At 48.6% G+C, this 18,814-nt stretch overlaps 1 protein-coding gene across 18 annotated transcripts in view; it reads left to right on the top strand.

The window, feature by feature from the left end:
• CELF4 (CUGBP Elav-like family member 4) overlaps nucleotides 1-18,814 on the top strand; it is a 1,533,185-nt gene that overhangs the window by 870,722 nt on the left and 643,649 nt on the right. For all 18 annotated transcript variants that reach the window (XR_011280606.1, XR_011280603.1, XR_011280605.1 and 15 more), the window contains exon 3: nucleotides 16,782-16,830. Coding sequence is in view for 13 of the 18 variants with exons in the window: in XM_069626873.1 (XP_069482974.1) it covers nucleotides 16,782-16,830 (49 nt within the window). In the remaining 5 variants the exon portion in view is untranslated. The remainder of the gene's footprint in view (nucleotides 1-16,781; nucleotides 16,831-18,814) is intronic.

Raw genomic sequence — 18,814 nt, 5'->3', positions numbered from 1 at the left:
ACAGCCCGCGTTCCGTGCATTCTCATTGGTTGACGGTGCCTCCCCAGAGTGCGAACGAACGATCCTGATGCCTCTCAGGATTATGTTTGCCACTCGCGTGCTGCCCAGTCTGAGCTCTTTGCTCCTTCTTGCTTCCCCCTCCCCCAACTCCTACATCCCTGCCCTATGCACCTCCTTACCTGAGCCCACTTTGCTCCCCTCACTTCTAGTCCTGCCTCACATCCCCTACTGGCGCCCTGCTTTTCCTCTTCACATCGAGTCTCTTTTACCCATGAAAAGGGAAAAGGGACTATTATCGGCAGGCTGCCAGGCATCCATTGTGCGTGAGCCTTTTTGGAATAAACATTATTGGTTTTGTGTTTTTAATTTCGCACCACTGCAGGCATTCCCTGTGACAATATGAGAAATGCCTGCAGGGCAGCAAGGCCTCTTATGCCACTGGAGCCCTCATTATGCCACATTGCTGTGCGCGGTCCCATCCTGTCAGCTTGCAGGCTCATAACTGCTGGACCTTACTTTTGTTGTGCTGGGGAGTTGGCGCGTGTCTGGTCGACCCTCTCCATTAATTATTACACCACAACATTTGGTCAAGTGTTGGCAGTAAAAGGTTGTAGGTCTTTATTGTTACAGACATGGTTATGGAAATGAACAATATCTGCATATCAGTAATCATATATTACTTTTGGCCACCGGGTCCTGAGGTTACCCCCTCAGGCCCGTGCCGCCTTCTTTGTCCCACGACTTGTTGTGGTCACCGTACAGTGTCCTGGTTTTCCTTCCATTGTTCTTCTCCCTTTTTCTAGGGTTGGAGGGTTGGCGGAAAAGAAAAAGAAAGAGAGAGACGCTTAGTACACAGTGAACTCTGACTGTTTGGGTCCCTGTGCAGGGCGCGCAAACAGCTTGTGTATTTCTGAGCTGAGGGCAGCTACTTATATGGGAGCCAGGGCTGCCCCTGGGTCTTTGTAGTGTATCTGTGGGGGCGGCTTGCAGCCGACTGTCTGAACCCTTGGGGGGCTCATCTTTGCTGTCCCCCTGCCTGGCGGATCTTGCTTCCCCTGGGTGCTTAGCACCCATTTGTTTTTGTGGAAGGGTGAGGTATTCTTTCACACCTCACCATTCCTGCACTTAGGGTGTCTGCGTGTCTCCTTGCTGTTGGGGGAGATTAGGGGAGCTGTGCCCCTGGGGGATGGAGCTGCCCCTCTCCTGGGCCTGCTGCCATGGGGCAGCAGTTACCAGGCCTCGCTTGGGGCTGCCCGGCAGAGTTGCCCATAGCCACGAGCGGGCAATATCACTGCATTAGAGCCTTGGAATGTTGCCCGCTCTATTGCAGACAATGCAGTGTTAGACGACCATAATAATGGCTTCCATGTTCGCTCCCAACATTCCCTCACAATTTCTGTTAGTCCTCGCCCCGGTTTTAAGCAGAACCTTCTCCCCGCAATGTGCGCAGTGTCCTTGGCTCCGCCTTTGTTCTTTGCACCCGCCTGCAGTTTGGACCTACAAGTTGTGTGGAGGCCCTTTACGGTGTTTACAGTCCTGAGCAGGGGGCCAGCATTGTGTGATATTAATGTCTTTCCTGCTGCTGCAGCCTTGGCTATTCCTAGCACTGCAAGTAATATATGAGTCAACTCGACGTTCTTGGCCATGGAAGAGTGAAAGGATGAAAGGATGAGTCGGTCCTCCCAGAATCCTCGCGCTAGCTAGCCTAGCGTGGATGTGTTGCTCAGCCGTTTCAGTGTCTACACTGGCATCGCACGGGTCATCTGACTGAGCATCTCACTTCAGGTGGAGCTTGCCTCTGACAGGATTGTATGTACAGATTCCTGGGACTGTCTGTGACACGTGCCATCGCTTACTGAGCACCACAACCTATGCCGCGCTAATATTGCCCCCGTTTAAAGCGACTGGTGTGGGTATTATTCCCAGCGCCACTCGTCTACTGGAGCAGTGCATTTCAGGACATTGCAAGCAGAACACCGGGCTCTACTTAGGAAATCAATGTAGATCTCTCCCTCTGTAATCCCAATGAGTTGCACCTCACTTTCCATTCTCCATCTCTCTCTCTCTCTCCCTCTCCCCCTCCCTCTCACCCGCCCTCTCTCTGTCACTCCCTCCCCTTTGCGTTCTCTCTCTCTCTCTCCCTCCCTCCCACCCGCCCTCTCTCTGTTACTCCCTCCCCTTTGCGTTCTCTCTCTCTTTCTCTCTCTCTCTCCCTCTCACTCACCCTCTCTCTGTCACTCCCTTCCTATCCCTTTGCTCTCTCTCCCTCTGTCACCCCCTCTCTCTCTGTCACTCCCTCCCCTTTGCGTTCTCTCTCTCTCTCTTTCTCTCTCTCGCTCCTTCTCACCCACCCTCTCTCTGTCACTCCCTTTCCTTTGCTCTCTCACTCCCTTTATCTCTCTCTCTCTCTCCATCTGTCACCCTCTCTCTCTGCCACTCCCTCCCCTTTGCGTTCTCTCTCTATCCCTCTCTCTCTCTCTCTCTCTCTCTCTCTCTCTCTCTCTTTCTTTCTCTTCCCCTCTCACCTGCCCTCTCCCTGTCATTCCCTCCCCTTAGCGTTCTCTCTCGCTCTCTCACTCTCCCTCTCACCTGCCCTCTCTCTGTCACTCCCTCCCCTTTGCATTCTCTCTCTCTCTCTCTCTCTCTCCCTCTCCCTCTTACCCGCCCTCCCTCTGTCACTCCCTCCCCTTTGCGTTCTCTCTCTCCCCCGCCCTCTCTCTTTCACTCCCTCCCCTTTGCGTTCTCTCTCTCTCTCTCTCCCTCTGTCACCCTCTCTCTCTCTCTGTCACTCCCTCCCCTTTGCGTTCTCTCTTTTTCTCTCTCCCTCTCCCTCTCCCCCACCGTCTCTCTGTCACTCCCTCCCCTTTGCGTTCTCTCTCTCTCTCTCTCTCTCTCACTCCCTTTATCTCTCTCTCTCTCTGTCACTCCCTCCCCTTTGCGTTCTCTCTCTCTCTCTCTCTCTCTCTCTCACCCGCCCTCTCTCTGTCACTTTCTCCCCTTTGCTCTCTCTCTCTATTTCTCTCTCTCTCTCCCTCTATCGCTCTCTGCCTCGTTCTGTCCATCTCTCTTTTTCTCTATTCCTCCCCCCTTTACCTCTCTCTCTATCTCTCTCCCCCTCTGTCACCCTCTCTCTCTCTCTGTCACACTCTCTCTATTACTCTCTTTAACTCTGCCTCTTTCTGTCCATCTCTCTTTTTTGTTTCCTTCTCACTCCCTTTATCCCTCTGGCTCTCTCTCTGTCACTCTCTCCCTCTGCCTCCCTCTCTTTTTTCCTCTTTTTCTCTCTCACTCTCTTCCCTCTGCTGATTTTCTCTCACTCGCTCTTTCTCTTTTTTCTCTCTCTCCCTCTCCCTCCTTTTCTCTTTCTTTTCCTGTTTTCTGAATGTCTTTCTTTCCCTTCTTCTTAATTTCTTTGTTACCCCTCCTTCTCGCTCAGCCACTTTTTGATGTATGTTTACTTCTGTTTATAGCATTGACTCCTTTCTCTCACTTCATCCTTCCAGTTCTCTTGTTATCAAGCCTGTTGCGTATTTGCTTTCCCCATCTGATAAACCTTCCCGTGTTCAACATGAATTTTCTGTTCCGGGGCAAACTAAGGTCACCAGAGAAGGGCTGTTCCTGTTTACAGAAAGGGATGGCACACTAAAGCCTGAGAGTAGCAGTGGAGGATTAGTGAGGACTAGTCTATTGTAAGGGACTTGAAATTCACAAAGCAGGCCCTGGGTCATAGGGTGTTTGGCTTCTTCCATATGAGCATGGTTTGACATAGCAAAAGGGGCTTGTGGTAAAGTCATAGCACTGAAATGTTTCTCCGTACAAGTCGATGGTATAATTTTGTATTATTGTCTCCAATCCTAGAATATTTGGGGAAAGTGTTTGATTGTCTGGATGGTGCATTTTTAGGGAAATGTCACCACTTGGCGGCCATTTTCATGGCGACATTGGTATAATTTTGTATTATTGCCTCCAATCCTAGAATATTTGGGGAAAGTGTTTGCCAGGATGGTGCATTTTTAGGGAAATGTCACCACTTGGCGGCCATTTTCATGGCGACACTGGTATAATTTTGTATTATTGCCTCCAATCCTAGAATATTTGGGGAAAGTGTTTGATTGTCTGGATGGTGCATTTTTAGGGAAATGTCACCACTTGGCGGCCATTTTCATGGCGACACTGGTATAATTTTGTATTATTGCCTCCAATCCTAGAATATTTGGGGAAAGTGTTTGATTGTCTGGATGGTGCATTTTTAGGGAAATGTCACCACTTGGCGGCCATTTTCATGGTGACATTGGTATAATTTTGTATTATTGCCTCCAATCCTAGAATATTTGGGGAAAGTGTTTGATTGCCAGGATGGTGCATTTTTAGGGAAATGTCACCACTTGGCGGCCATTTTCATGGTGACATTATCACTGGATACCAGAGATGCTGTGTGACCATTTCTGCACATGTCCTCTTGTACGCGAATGTTCACAGCTCATGCACACACGGGCCAGTTTTTCCGAAGTGGCAGGTAAGCCTTTCTTTCCGTGTCTGCTTGCTAAGGCTGCGACTTTTCCACTGAAGCCTGTCCGTTTTTTGCATTGCAAAGTGACTTTTCTCAGCAAAAATACACTTTGTACCGCTCTGTGAATTAGGCCCTACATGGCCAGTAGTAACGCTTGTGTGGTCTGTGTTGCTGTGGACGCAGTTGGCAGGTGCTGGCACAATATGTATCAAGGTAAACAGAAGATAAGAAAACGTGTTTTAAGGAAGCCGATTGGCTTCCCGACGTTATGTGTGTGCGAAACAATCGGCAACCTGCCAAAGAGATAAGGCCTGACCTTTTTCTCGTCATACACCACGGGCAGCAGAAAAAACTGCTCACTTGCCTGCTGTTAAGCAAACGTATGGGCAAATAAATAATGGGGCATGGTAGATTAACTGCCAGCTGGAAAGGGGTATCGCTAGGGTTATTCACCTGTCTCTAGAAAGCCGATGACACATTTGGGCATGACTGGTTTGGAGAAGTGTCCACATGGGAGGCCGATCCATTATTTTCTGAAAATTGCAGTCGCCGTAGACGTATAAGCGTTTGCAGGAGGTCCGCATACCATGGACATTACACCTCACTGATGTCCCTGTCTTGGGTAAGGCACAGCGCCATCAAGTTTCAGCAGAGGACAATCCCATTTTTTTCGAAAATTATTCCTCCAAATGTTTTGCTACATGTGGTAAAAAGTAACTTTTTGCCGGAAAAACAACAAACTACCTTGGCAGCCATGTTGGAGATGAACCTGAGATGAACTCGGAGCTCTAGCCTTATCTGTGGCCACCAGCGGAAGAAGGCCAAAAGATGGATCGATGGGGAGATGAATGTGCGATAGATTGCATGTGGTGGGTGAATATGTGTGCAGCATATCTCACTGGGGCAGTTAGAGCTTGTGGCATTAAGTCATAGGGAAAGGACATCCAGCAGGCACTGGGGGTGATTTGTTAAGGTCAGGAGGACTAGCTTTTTTATTGTTATGCCTCATAAAACCCTAGCTGGTATCGTGTAAGGGTGGCGCGTGCGCGCGTGCGGTATAATGTGTAACGTACAACGTATCCATCAGCCTGATGAATGGACGAGGAGTGATTTAAGAGTCCATAGATACGTAAGTTTGGAAATCATCATCCATGACCCTCTGTTGCAAGGAAAGAGTTAAACAACGAAGGGAGATGGTTGATATAATGGGGGGTGAGAGAGGAAGGGATGTGGCATGAGTCCCTGCCTGACAAAGTGTCCACCGTCCCCCTCCCCTGTGGTTAAGTCCCCACTCCCTTGTTTCTCTGCTCACCATGTGCTTCGCACTATAATTGTAAAGCGTTCTGGTCTGTTGCTACTTGAAGCTAGATCTGTGCTCAATAAATACCCTCATAGAAATAATAATAATAATAATGAGGGGCAAGAAGGAAAGAGAGTAGAGACGTCGGGCCATAGCTACCCTTGAAGCTACACCAGGTTCAGATGTGTGTGTGTATCCCCCTCTCCAGGCCTACGCAGTTTACGGTTGGATGTGTGTTTGGCTTCTTTGATTGATGATATGATATGTGATATTTGATATACAACACATTATAATGCCATTATTCTACATGAGTAACTAGTGTATGCACGTGTTGGCTTATTTGCCACAACTGCCTCGAGACCTTAGGCTCGGGTCACAGGGCCAGGCCCTTGTTATATTCCTGCGCACAGTGAGGTCAGAACTTACATTTCGCTAATTGGTGACTGTCATGCCAGAATAATGGGGGTTACTTTCTGCGGTCCGCATCGGGAGAGGGGTTGGGGTGCAGGTCCCGTGGGATTTCTCAGAGCATGCATTTAATTGCCCCTTCTGTTAGGGGACCCATGCCTTCGATCCTATCCACGTTTAGTCTTGTGTTTGGAGGGTGCCCAATACTTTGGGGCCTCTCCCTGTCTGAGCACCTCTGCAGGGTATGGATCTGTCTCTCCCATCTCTGCATTGCTTTGTTTTCCTTCCTTCTCCTCTTGTGATGGTATCTTGCATTCTCTCCTCTAGTCTCTTTGAGATTTTTCCTCTCCCATCACTGTTTCATCCTGCCTGCTTCTGCATCATGCTTTCATTATGGAGGTGTCGAGTCACACCCCACAACCTCGCTGCACGGCCCCTTCTCCATATCCTCCACGCTGCATGTTATGCACTCCCTGTGTCTCTCAACTTCTTCTCTCATGTATGCAGTGGTCGAAGTGTACCAAAAGAACTAGTGGGAGTATGTTCCCTGCTGGCCTGCAACGCTCCCCACAGACCCCCTCGCCACACCCACTCCCATGCACAATACAAACCCCAAAACACATGCACCAGCTGTTTAAGGGAACGTCCAGTGCAGTACACTGAAAGTGCAAGTTTCAACTGCTTCCTACACTTTTATTTTAAAACAAAAACATTCCGGAACGGTTTCTTTTTTGAATAAAAGTACAGGAACAGTAAAACTTAATTAAAAGAAGTAGAGGAGCACTGCTCCCGACTGCTCCCGCCCACTTCGACCACTGCATGCATGTATCTCTCCAGGGACTCTCTTGTATTTCTACACATCTCACTCACCCGCTCTCTTATATGTCCACACATCTCTCCCTTCCCCCAAAATGATTGTCTACAGATCTCTATAACTCCTTTTCTTCTATCTCTGCATCCCCTCATTCTCATGTATATTTCCTCCCCTCATCCTCGTGTATATGTCCTCACATCTCTGCATCCCCTCATCCTCGTGTATATTTCCTCACAGCTCTGCATCCCCTCAACCTCGTGTATATTTCCTCACAGCTCTGCATCCCCTCATCCTCGTGTATATTTCGTTACATCTCTGCATCCCATCATCCCCGTGTATATTTTCTCACAGCTCTGTATCCCCTCATCTTCGTGTATGTTTCCTCACATCCCCTCATCCTCGTGTATATTTCCTCACATCTCTGCATCCCATCATCCTCGTGTACAGCTCTACATCCCCTCACCCTCGTGTATATTTCCTCACTTCTCTGCATCCCCTCATCCTCTTGTATATTTCCTCACATCTCTGCAACCCCTCATCCTTGTGTATATTTCCTCACATCTCTGGATCCCCTCATCCTCGTGTATGTTTCCTCACAGCTCTGCATCCCCTCATCCTCTTATATATTTCCTCACATCTCTGCACCCCCTCATCTTCATGTATATTTCCTCACGTCCCTGCATCCCCTAATCCTCGTGTATATTTCCTCACGTCTCTGCATCCCCTAATCCTCGTGTATATTTCCTCACGTCTCTGCATCCCCTCATCCTCATGTATATTTATTTCCTCACATTTCTGCATCCCCTCATCCTCATGTATATTCATTTCCTCACATTTCTGCATCCCCTCATCCTCATGTATATTTATTTCCTCACATTTCTGCATCCCCTCATCCTCATGCATATTTATTTCCTCACATCTCTGCACCCTCTCTCTTATACATCTACACATTTTTCCACCTTGCTCTTTTAGTTCTAGAGATGTCCCTCACCTTCTCTGTGTTTTTCTGCATATTTCTCTCATCCATCATGTACAAAGTACACATGGGATCCTCTCCTCTACACCCATACCATCTCTCCCAAACTCTTGCATATTTGTTACACACCTCTCTCATAATCTCTACACGCCTATCACTCTCTTATAGTTGCACACGTCTCCCACATCACCTCACTTATGTTTCTACGCATCTTTCGACCTCTGGCTTGCATTTCGATGCATCCTCGTGCTTATTTTCCTACACACATGTCTCTCTTTATGTCTTATATTTCTGCACATCTCTCTCCTACTCTCTATGTACTTCTGAATGCCTTCCTCGACCTCACTCTTCCTCTTTACATTGTAAGAAATCCCTCTCATCCTTTGCTATTTTTGACAATCCCTCACCCTCTCTTTTATAACTGCACATTCCTCCAATCCCATTTCTGGAGGGTCTTCTGGATTCGGTATCTCCCTCTGTTCCCTAGGAGATGTTTAGGGGAGGGATCTTGCTTCCCTCTTTGGAAATCCTGGACTTCCTTCACTGGCGAAAGCTGTAAGGCAGACTGTACTTTCAGCCAGGGTCCAAATGGGGATGTCTTGTTTCTTGTTACTCCTTGCAAAGTCGTCTGATGATCTGCCACAATAGGAGCTCCACCCTCTTTTAAGGCCAAATGGGCCCTAGTGGTTGGTTTAGGCTAAGTCTACCTTAATGAACCAATCCTGGGTTCCCACCAACAATCTCTTGTATGTGTGAGGTCATTACCAGATTGCTTTGCAAGAAAAGGTTAAGGGGGCAAAACATCCAATACTAAATCCCACCCATCTTCCTGTCTGTTGTGGATCAAAGGGTATCTCTGGTTAGTTGAGCTCTCTGTGGTCCCGATTAAAGCGCCAGGTCTTCCTTGAAACTGTGGGGAGAACAGACTTTCTGTCTCCATCAATTTGCATTGTCCTACTGTCTGAACGTGGTTGCTCTGAGGGTGTTGCCCACTGTAAACACCTGTACTAGATATGACACCTCACTGTCATTGATACTTTAGAGCATGAGCAGGCTTCAGGTTGATACAGCGCATATGAAAGTGGTGTTGGGGTTTTCCTGTCCTTTGTTAGTTCTGCCACCAGGCCTCCTGTGTGCCTTTTGAATTAACTGTGATTAGTATGCAATGCTGCCAAAGTGCAGATCCATGGAGACTTTGTTAGTTAATTAGTGTGGGCATGGCAGGAGGAAGGTTTTGCCTGCCCCCTTCTGAAATGCCTTGATGTACTCTTGACTGTCATATTCCAACTAAATATGAAAAGGAGGATGGTGCCTGTAGGCTGTGCCCACCCACACTACACAGGTGTATGTGAATGTTGCAAAATGAGCATTGGAAAATGTGTACCGGTAAGCCCCACACATTTTCCAGAGGTTGATCTACCATCATTCAATTTCAGTTTAAATTTAAAAAGAAAAAGATGAGGCAAGCTTACACCGACCAGGCAGGTGGTTGAATTCCTCACAACACATGTGTCTATATAAAAGCCAAACCTGTGTGTGTTTCCTAGTCTCTGCATGATTTTCGGTGAGCTTTGACTGCCAACTCATGTATGCTTCTTCTCAAAGCAGAAAACTTTTCATAAATTCATTCATTTTGTCAATTGGTTATTGTGCCTTTCACTATAGTTATGTTCCCAACGCGCTTTTGGTTGTATGGGGTCAGAGGGCGGGAGTGCAAGAATTTGGGAAAGTTTGGGAGGTGCTATTATGCGTGTGTGCATTATTCGCCATTAAAGTAATGCAAGGATGGCTAAATGCTTTATGGAGTTCGAGGAGATCAACAAGAGCAGCATTGCATCACAGACATGCAATGCTGCAGCATGCACAAAACCATCAAGACAATTGCTCACCTCCCACCCATATTTAGCCAATGATGACAGCATGCCATATCAGTGCCTGGTAAATGCCCATACAATGACTGGCAATAGACGGGATTGACGTGGCCCTCAAAGCCTACCTATTTTTATTTTTGTTTTCCTTTTTTGGAATTGCATTCATACCATATTCTCGGTAACCCATGCCTCTCGTTCTTTTAGTCTCGCGACTTCTCCCGTTGACTCTGATGATCTAGTCCGAATGCTAGCTCATCAAGCACTTTTATCCAGCCCATGGCGATAACGCGACTGCCACTGAGTTGCAGAATGCTACTGTGTTTTATTTGTAGCACGCGCTATTCAAACACGATATTTACTTAGGCCGATCTACCCACACGTGCCAATATTACATATTCTGTTCGATGATAGTGGTCAAAGCGGGTGGGAGCAGCTGGGAGCGGTACTACTCTACTTTTTGCTCTAAGTTTTACTGTTCCTATACTTTTATTTTAAAAAGAAACCATTCTTGAATGGTCTAGTTATAAAATAAACAGGTGGGAAGAAGTTGAATCTTGCAATTCAGTGTAATGAACTGAACATTCCCTTAAACAGCTAGTTTGTTTGTTTGGGGGTTTGGATTGTGTGTGGGAGGGTGCGTGGCAATGGGGTTTGTGGGGAGCGTGGCCAGTCCAGCAGGAGCATAGTTCCACTAACTCTTGTCGTACACGTCGACCACTGATGATAGTCCAGTACTATATTTTCTTTGAAATCGAAGGCGGGTAGAATGGGATTTTCCATTATGCATCTAGGACTACAAGTTCCAGAATGCAAAGGAAAAGATAGCCAGGACTGGACTACCCTCTCCCGAATGGAGGGAGACTTCTTGACGCCCATGTCTTCCAGGGCTGACAAGGCAGCTCAGTGGGTTGATGGAAGCATTCACTATCCTCGAGAGGTTTGCCTCCTCATGCGGTCTTGAAGGTCGACTGATTCTAGTCTCGTGGTCACAGTTTTCGAGGTAGATAAAGTGAGTAGCCTTTTCTTTGCCGCCCGGGAGACGTACAATAACGAGTGCCCGCGGCGGCGCAGTTAACAAACGCCTGCCAATTCCTAATGTAAAGCATTTCGTTGTTAGCAACTGCGTTCGTATGCAGGCATGTTTATGCAATACAAATCGTGATGGGGATTGTACACTGGGAGTGATTGGAAGGGTGGAAGCAGACAGGAGACCGCTCATTCGCACAGGAGTCCTTAAGTGTGTGGTTTCAGACCTGAAGAGGAGAGTTAACTGTTTGTATCATTGAAGCTGCACCAGAATAACCGCACTATAATGTCTACAGAAGTTAGAGGCCCCCACACATGTATGTTTGGCCCTCCCCACAGTCTTTGAAGTTAGCTCCCACCCCAACATGTGAAGGGTTAGGCCCCCGTAATGTTAGCCCAGCTGCCCCTGGGATGTCTGTGTTGCTGAACAGTAACATGGCTTCTTCCCAGCGGGCCTCTGTAAATTCATCCTCGTCAGTCCTCCACGCCTATCAATCTCCCCAGTCACTGGCCATATTCTTGCTGTCACGCGTTCATCTGTTCACAGGCTCTTGGACGCTGCCGGTGGCACGGGATGCGTCGTAGGCTGCCCCCTTGTGTACAATGGAAGCCATTGCAGCGGGTTCTGCTTCTCTTTTAATGTCTGTCAGGAGAGCTGCGGGAACAGGGTCGGCGTTCGATTACTACCGAATTCGCGGCAAGTGCCCGGTATCGCGATAACAGCAGCTTTGCTTTCAAGGCCTTAAGAGCTGAGCTCTGGGAATAAACCCCCAGGTGCTGCCGAGACAGTGCAAATGCCTGCGTGAAATTGTCCAGCAACGAGACGGCGGGTGGAGGAGGGCTGTATGCTCGCTTCTCGCGCGATGTGATGATGTAATGTCATTTCCAGTACTAACATCGAGCAACAGCTTAGTGGCGCCCGACAACTCGTGTTTTCTGTGGCCCTGCCATTTCTTCCATCCAAACGAGAGCGCTTGAAGCTGGTCCAAGAACCACGGGTGCAGGCCTGGCCTTGGGGTGGGGGCGAGCCAGGCGACTGGCCGGGGCGCTGCGCCTCCGCCACGCCAGCTCGGGGGACTCTTTCAAGGGCTCCCCCACGCCGGCATAGTGGCGGCAGGCGCCTCATTGTTGGTCAATGCGCCCGCGGCAGCGGAGCGCATTTAGGAACAATAGGGTGCTAATCAATCTATCATAGAATTACCTCCTCGCACCCTATTCATAGAATTACCTCCTCGCCTCAGCGAGGAGGTTTAAAAAAAAAGTTCACTCCGTAGCCACGCCCCCTGTTGACCAGGGGCGCGCTGGGAAGGGCATGGGCACCAATTCGCCCAGGGCGCTGCTGCCCCTAAGGCCGGCCCTGCACGGGTGGCAGCCGCAAGCAATCACGCCTTTCTTTCAAGGGCATGCGGCAAACAGAACTCATTGTCTATATGCAGTTTTATTATTTTTTATTTTGGCCAGAGAAAGTGTGAAATGTATTGTCGATCCCCGTCCCCCACGTGCCCTCTGTAGTATTCAGGAAGAGGGCCAGAGATGTTGCTAACACCTCACTCTACCCTCTTATGCAAAAAAAGCACAGCCCCACCCCTTCTCTCGTAATGGCACAGACAGGAATATGGTATGTTGCCAACCACCCTCTGTTCTCCGTTATTAACTGGGAGTAGGATTTGTTGTCACGACCATGTAGGCCCTCTTATAGATGGGAAGAGAGTGGGATGTGTTGCTCACCCACCGCCTATCAGTGTAGACTATCATAGATGGAGTAGGACGTGTTCCTGAACCACCCTGCATGCTCTCTTATAGATGGTATGGGAGTAGGATGTGTTTCCAACCACCCTCTGTGCCCTCTCATAGATGGTAAGGGAGTAGGATGTGTTTCCAACCACCCTCTGTGCCCTCTCATAGATGGTAAGGGAGTAGGATGTGTTCCTGAACCACCCTGCCTGCTCTCTTATAGATGGTAAGGGAGTAGGATGTGTTCCTGAACCACCCTGCCTGCTCTCTTATAGATAGTAAGGGAGTAGGATGTGTTCCTGAACCACCCTGCCTGCTCTCTTATAGATGGTAAGGGAGTAGGATGTGTTTCCAACCACCCTCTGTGCCCTCTTATAGATGGTAAGGGAGTCGGATGTGTTCCTGAACCACCCTGTCTGCCCTCTTATAAATGGTAAGGGAGTAGGATGTGTTTCCAACCACCCTCTGTGCCCTCTTATAGATGGTAAGGGAGTAGGATGTGTTTCCAACCACCACCTGTGCCCTCTTATAGCTGGTAAGGGAGAAGGGTGTGTTCCCAAGCACGCTGTGTGCCCTCTTATAGATGGTAAGGGAGTAGGGTGTGTTCCTGAACCACCCTGCCTGCTCTCTTATAGATGGTAAGGGAGTAGGATGTGTTCCTGAACCACCCTGCCTGCTCTCTTATAGATAGTAAGGGAGTAGGATGTGTTCCTGAGCCACCCTGCCTGCTCTCTTATAGATGGTAAGGGAGTAGGATGTGTTTCCAACCACCCTCTGTGCCCTCTTATAGATGGTAAGGAGTCGGATGTGTTCCTGAACCACCCTGTCTGCCCTCTTATAGATGGTAAGGGAGTAGGATGTGTTTCCAACCACCCTCTGTGCCCTCTTATAGCTGGTAAGGGAGAAGGGTGTGTTCCTGAGCACGCCGTGTGCCCTCTTATAGATGGTAAAGGAGTAGGACGTGTTACTGAACCATCCTGTCTGCCCTCTTATAGCTGGTAAGGGAGAAGGGTGTGTGCCCAAGCACCCTCTGTGCCCTCTTATAGATGGTAAGGGAGTAGGATGTGTTTCTAACCACCCTCTGTACCCTCTTATAGCTGGTAAGGGAGAAGGGTGTGTTCCAGAGCACGCTGTGTGCCCTCTTATAGATGGTAAAGGAGTAGGATGTGCTCCTGAACCACCCTGTCTGCCCTCTTAAAGATAACACGAGCGAAGGATGTGTTCCCAGGCACCCTGTCTGCCCTCTTATAGATGGCAAGGGAGTAGGATGTGTTTCCAACCACCCTCTGTGCCCTCTTATAGATGGTAGGGGAGTAGGATGTGTTTCCAACCACCCTCTGTGCCCTCTTATAGCTGGTAAGGGAGAAGGGTGTGTTCCCGAGCACGCCGTGTGCCCTCTTATAGATGGTAAAGGAATAGGACGTGTTCCTGAACCACCCTGTCTACCCTCTTATAGATGGTAAGGGAGTAGGATGTGCTCCTTAACTACCCTGTCTGACCTCTTAACGATAACACGCGCAAAGGATGTGTTCCCAGGCACCCTGTCTGCCCTCTTATAGATAGTAAGGGAGTAGAGTGTTTTCCCAACCACCCTGTGTGCCCTCTTATAGTAAGAGAGTAGGATATGTTCCAAATGCAAGGACGATCATCAGTACAGCATGATGTGTTTGCGACCTGCCTCTGTACTCTTTAATTTTCACACAGTAGGATGTTTGGTGGACTATGCTTGCCAATGTTGGATGTGTTTTCACTTATACGTAGTAACACATCCATGTGTTGCCCACCACCCTACACAGACTGTCATAGGTAGAGCATAATGTGTTTCCAATCAACCCTGTGTCCTCGTATAGAGAGTCGGATGTGTTGCTCATCACTATGTGTGCTGGCTCATTGACAGAGTGTCGGATGTGCTGCCAACCATCCTGCATGCCCGCCCATTGACAGAGAGCTGCATATGCTATCATCTATCCTGCATGCTGGCTCATTGACGGAGAAAAGGATGTGCTGCCAACCATCCTGCATGCTCGCTCATTGACAGAGTGTAGGATGTGCTACCAACCATCCTGCATGCTCGCCCATTGACAGAGAGCTGCATATGCTATCAACTATCCTGCGTACTGGCTCATTGAAAGAGAGCAGAATGTGCTACCAACCATCCTGCATGCTCACTCATTGACAGAGAGCTGCATATGCTATCAACTATCCTGCGTGCTGGCTCATTGACAGAGAAAAGGTTGTGCTGCCAACCATCCTGCATGTTCGCTCATTGACAGAGAGCTGCATATGCTATCAACTATCCTGCGTGCTGGCTCATTGACAGAGAAAAGGTTGTGCTGCCAACCATCCTGCATGCTCGCTCATTGACAGAAAGCTGCATATGCTATCAACTATCCTGCGTGCTGGCTCATTGAAAGAGAGCAGAATGTGCTACCAACCATCCTGCATGCTCACCCATTGACAGAGTGTAGGATGTGCTACCAACCATCCTACATGCTCACTCATTGACAGAGAGCTGCATATGCTATCAACTATCCTGCGTACTGGCTCATTGAAAGAGAGCAGAATGTGCTAGCAAACCATCCTGCATGCTCACTCATTGTCAGAGAGCATGATATTCTAGCAACCATCCTGTGTGCTGGCTCATTGACTGAGAGCAGGGCGTGCTGCCAACCATCCTGCATGCTCGCTCATTGACAGAGAGCTGCATATGCTATCAACCATCCTGTGTGCTGGCTCATTGACTGGGAGCAGGGCGTGCTGCCAACCATCCTGCATGCTCGCTCATTGACAGAGTATGATGTGCTAGCAACCATCCTCTGTGCTGGCTCATTGACAGAGAGCAGGATGTGCTAGCAACCATCCTCTGTGCTGGCTCATTGACAGAGAGCAGGATGTGCTACCAACCATCCAGTGTGCTTGTTCATTGACAGAGAGCAGAATGTGCTAGCAACCATCCAGTGTACGCTATCTTGTAAACAGGAATAGGGGATATGTGTTACCAACCACCGGATATGCCCAGTTGCAGATAGGAAGTGAATGCGTTGCCAATCCCCGCCCCCCCGCTTGCTTATGAACAAGTAGAGATGCCTCTTTGCCCCACCTCCCTGTTGTACACCCATATCCCCCCACCCTTTGTTATGAATGGAACCACTGCCCTGGGTGCTTTGGTAGCTACATTGGGGACAGTTAAGGCTTGGAGGGGGGCCAACACGGGCAGGCAGTACATCAAGTACATCAAAGCGTGGCGCCCCGATACCCAGAGCTCCTGTACAAAGCAGCTTTTGGTGTGGATTGAAACGAGTAAGAGAACATTAGAAGGAATGGAGGAAGCTCCCCAATTTTCCGGTACCCCAGATTTGCCTTTGATGGCCAATGCCATCTACCCTTGTGGGTGTGGATGGCACAGACAAGATAACTAAAGCCCTTGAGGGAATTGTATTACAGCGTGAGTGAAATGGCAGGGTCCATGTGCAATGACTGTGGGGCAGAATCATGAGGTATGCGAGGCACTTGCTAAGATGCAGGTGTGTTTCTGAAAACATGAGAGAGAAGAGTGTGAAATTGTGGGACTATTTCTGAAGTACGTGTGCCCATTCCACCAGCTCTGCCGCAGGATGTTTGGTACTTGCAGAAATACCTGCGATGTTGCCCCTTTCTCACCACAGAACAGTTCCACACTGGAGGGGTAGGGGTCTATGCATCGGGTGGGTTAGAAACGTATCCTTCCCAATCCCAGCCACTCACGGGTTGCAGCCCATGGACCACCAACAATCCTCACACAAAGTATCCATGGAACAGTGACTGGGGAAACCCATGACTGCTTTGGACTACACGATAAACGACAAGTATTGGCAGTCAAGAAATGGTGTCTAACTATCACTATTTGGGTGAATTGTCTTTTTAAACAGATGATTTGTATTTCACATACCTGCATTTTCAGAAACATACTGGCAGTGCCTATCAAAGTCAATGCACGTGACCTCCAAATCCCCTTGTCCTGGACTAAAAGTTGTAGAATTGTAGCCAATGTGCAGGGAACATAGGTCACACGTGTTGCTACTGATGAGACTAGCTTTGCCAAGCTTCGATCCCAGCTGTGCGACCAATGCTCATACGACCCTTCTCTTCTGTTTCCGTTGCAGATGAACAGGCCGATCCAGGTGAAGCCGGCGGACAGCGAGAGCAGAGGAGGTAGTGGCCTACTTTTCGCTTATCCCTAACGCCGCGTGCTGAATGGTTGCGCATCTGAGAACGCCACCAGACGGCGTGCCGATCCATTAGCCAGATACTATCTGCCGCTCTGCATAGCATTATCCAATGCTCCCACCCCCTCGGCTTCTCGCCTAATATTCAATTATTATTTGCTTTTTCCGAAGGCAGGGAGGTGTGAGTTTGGCAGAGGAAGCGAGTTTCCGCCTTGCTAGGAAAATAACTTCTGAAAGGCTTTTTTTCTAAAAGAGTTCATGCTTGTGTAGGCTAACTGCACTTAAAGGGTTGGTGATATATGGTGGGGGGGGTGCATCTGCTATACTCGAATCACTCACCACATTCTGATCTTCAGTATCCCAATGCATCACGGGGTATTGGGATGTGCAAAGGGAGGGGCACATTTAGTCCCCTCTGCCTGTTCCCCATCAGTTTCTTAGTTTGATGTCATTTCATTGGCTAAAGGGCAAACCTAACTGAGGCCCAGTGGAGAGCTTTACAACAGGGCGCTACCATTATTGGTCTTGTCACTGTAGACAGTATCGCAGAACTGTTCGTGGAGGGTGTGATTAATGTTATTTCTTCGGCAGGTATTGTGGAAAGAGCCACGCTTTCAGAGTGCTGAATTGAAGCATGGTTGGGGGGGGGGGGCAGGGATTCCTGCCTCTCCTATGACTGAATTCCAGATGTTCAAGGCATGGGTAGAGGGTACTTCACAGTCAATTCATCGCTTGTGCGTCTGCTGATACTCCCGCCTCCTCTGTAGGCCTTTCTGGTCACCCAAGTACTCCTTTACCACCCATCTTCACGACCGAGTTCTTCAGATGGTAAATTCAGCGTGCACCCTGCTATTTTGTAGGAAGGTGGGGGTAGGGGGTTGTTATTGCTTCCTTAATGATATGCACCTGTCAGCTGGGCCCTTAAAAAGTTGCCTTGTGCAGCCAGGATCTGTTTTTGGAATACACAAAAGTTCAAATAACACGTACAATTGACACCATGGGCTCTTGGGCATGTATTCGTGTTACATAGCAACTCTTCTGTTACCTATCCCTTATTTCTTGTAGTGCTGTTATTTTCTTAGGCCTGCATTGACCAGAATGCAATGTGTCAGGGCTAAAAATAAAATTTAAAAAAAAACGGCATCAATTTGGCATCTCTAGAAAGCGTAGGACAACGATCCTTAGAAATTCTGCCTCAGAAGCTCGTTAATGTGGCCTTGTGATACGTTTGTGTTGCAACGAGTGCTACTGCACCTTGTTTGCAAATGCCACTCCTCGTTATGGATGCTGGGCGTCTTTCCATTAAAAGGGCAATATTCCTCAGTCTATTGTGTCATGTCATGGGATGCACTGAATCCATGGAACACAACTCTCAGAATTCTAGAACCATCATTGTCCACATGTAAAGAGTGGAACATTATAGAGCCTATGTTACATTTTAGCCATAGTCGGCTGTTCCATGTGCTGGCACGGGTGGTAACAGCCTGGGGCCCAAATTAAAAAGCGATTACTGCCATTAGCACCCCGGATTGCCAATCCAGTAACCCGGGGTGATAAGAGCAAAATATTGTGTTTGAATGAACAGGATGCCTAGGATGTCTCGTTCATTCAAACATAATGCTCAGTAAAGATGGCCGCCATGGATCAGAAATACTGGGCTCAGTACGGAACCCCTCCTCCATTTCAATGGCAGTCAGCGGGGACAATGGGAGGAGGCAGCAGCAGCGGGCTTGAGTGACGTCACCACAGTAATGAGGTAAGTGGGGCTGGGGGTGGAATTAAAAATAAGATTGGATGGGAGGGTGAAGGGAAGATGGTGGGGCAGGGTAAGCAGCCATCAGGTTGCTCAGAATGCGGTTTTGGATCTGTAGCTTCAGCCCTTGATCCAAGCAACCTGATTGGTTTCTCCCCTTGCCATTTATGTCTGTTCCCTTGCATAAGTCCAAATTCTAGTTTCCATCACACTACCC

This window comes from Ambystoma mexicanum, chromosome 6p, assembly GCF_040938575.1.
Source record: "Ambystoma mexicanum isolate Mex_15411 chromosome 6p, UKY_AmexF1_1, whole genome shotgun sequence".
In the NCBI taxonomy this organism is placed as follows: domain Eukaryota; kingdom Metazoa; phylum Chordata; class Amphibia; order Caudata; family Ambystomatidae; genus Ambystoma; species Ambystoma mexicanum.
The sequence above is the reverse complement of the archived record's forward strand: the minus strand, read 5'-3'. Positions and strand labels throughout refer to the sequence as shown.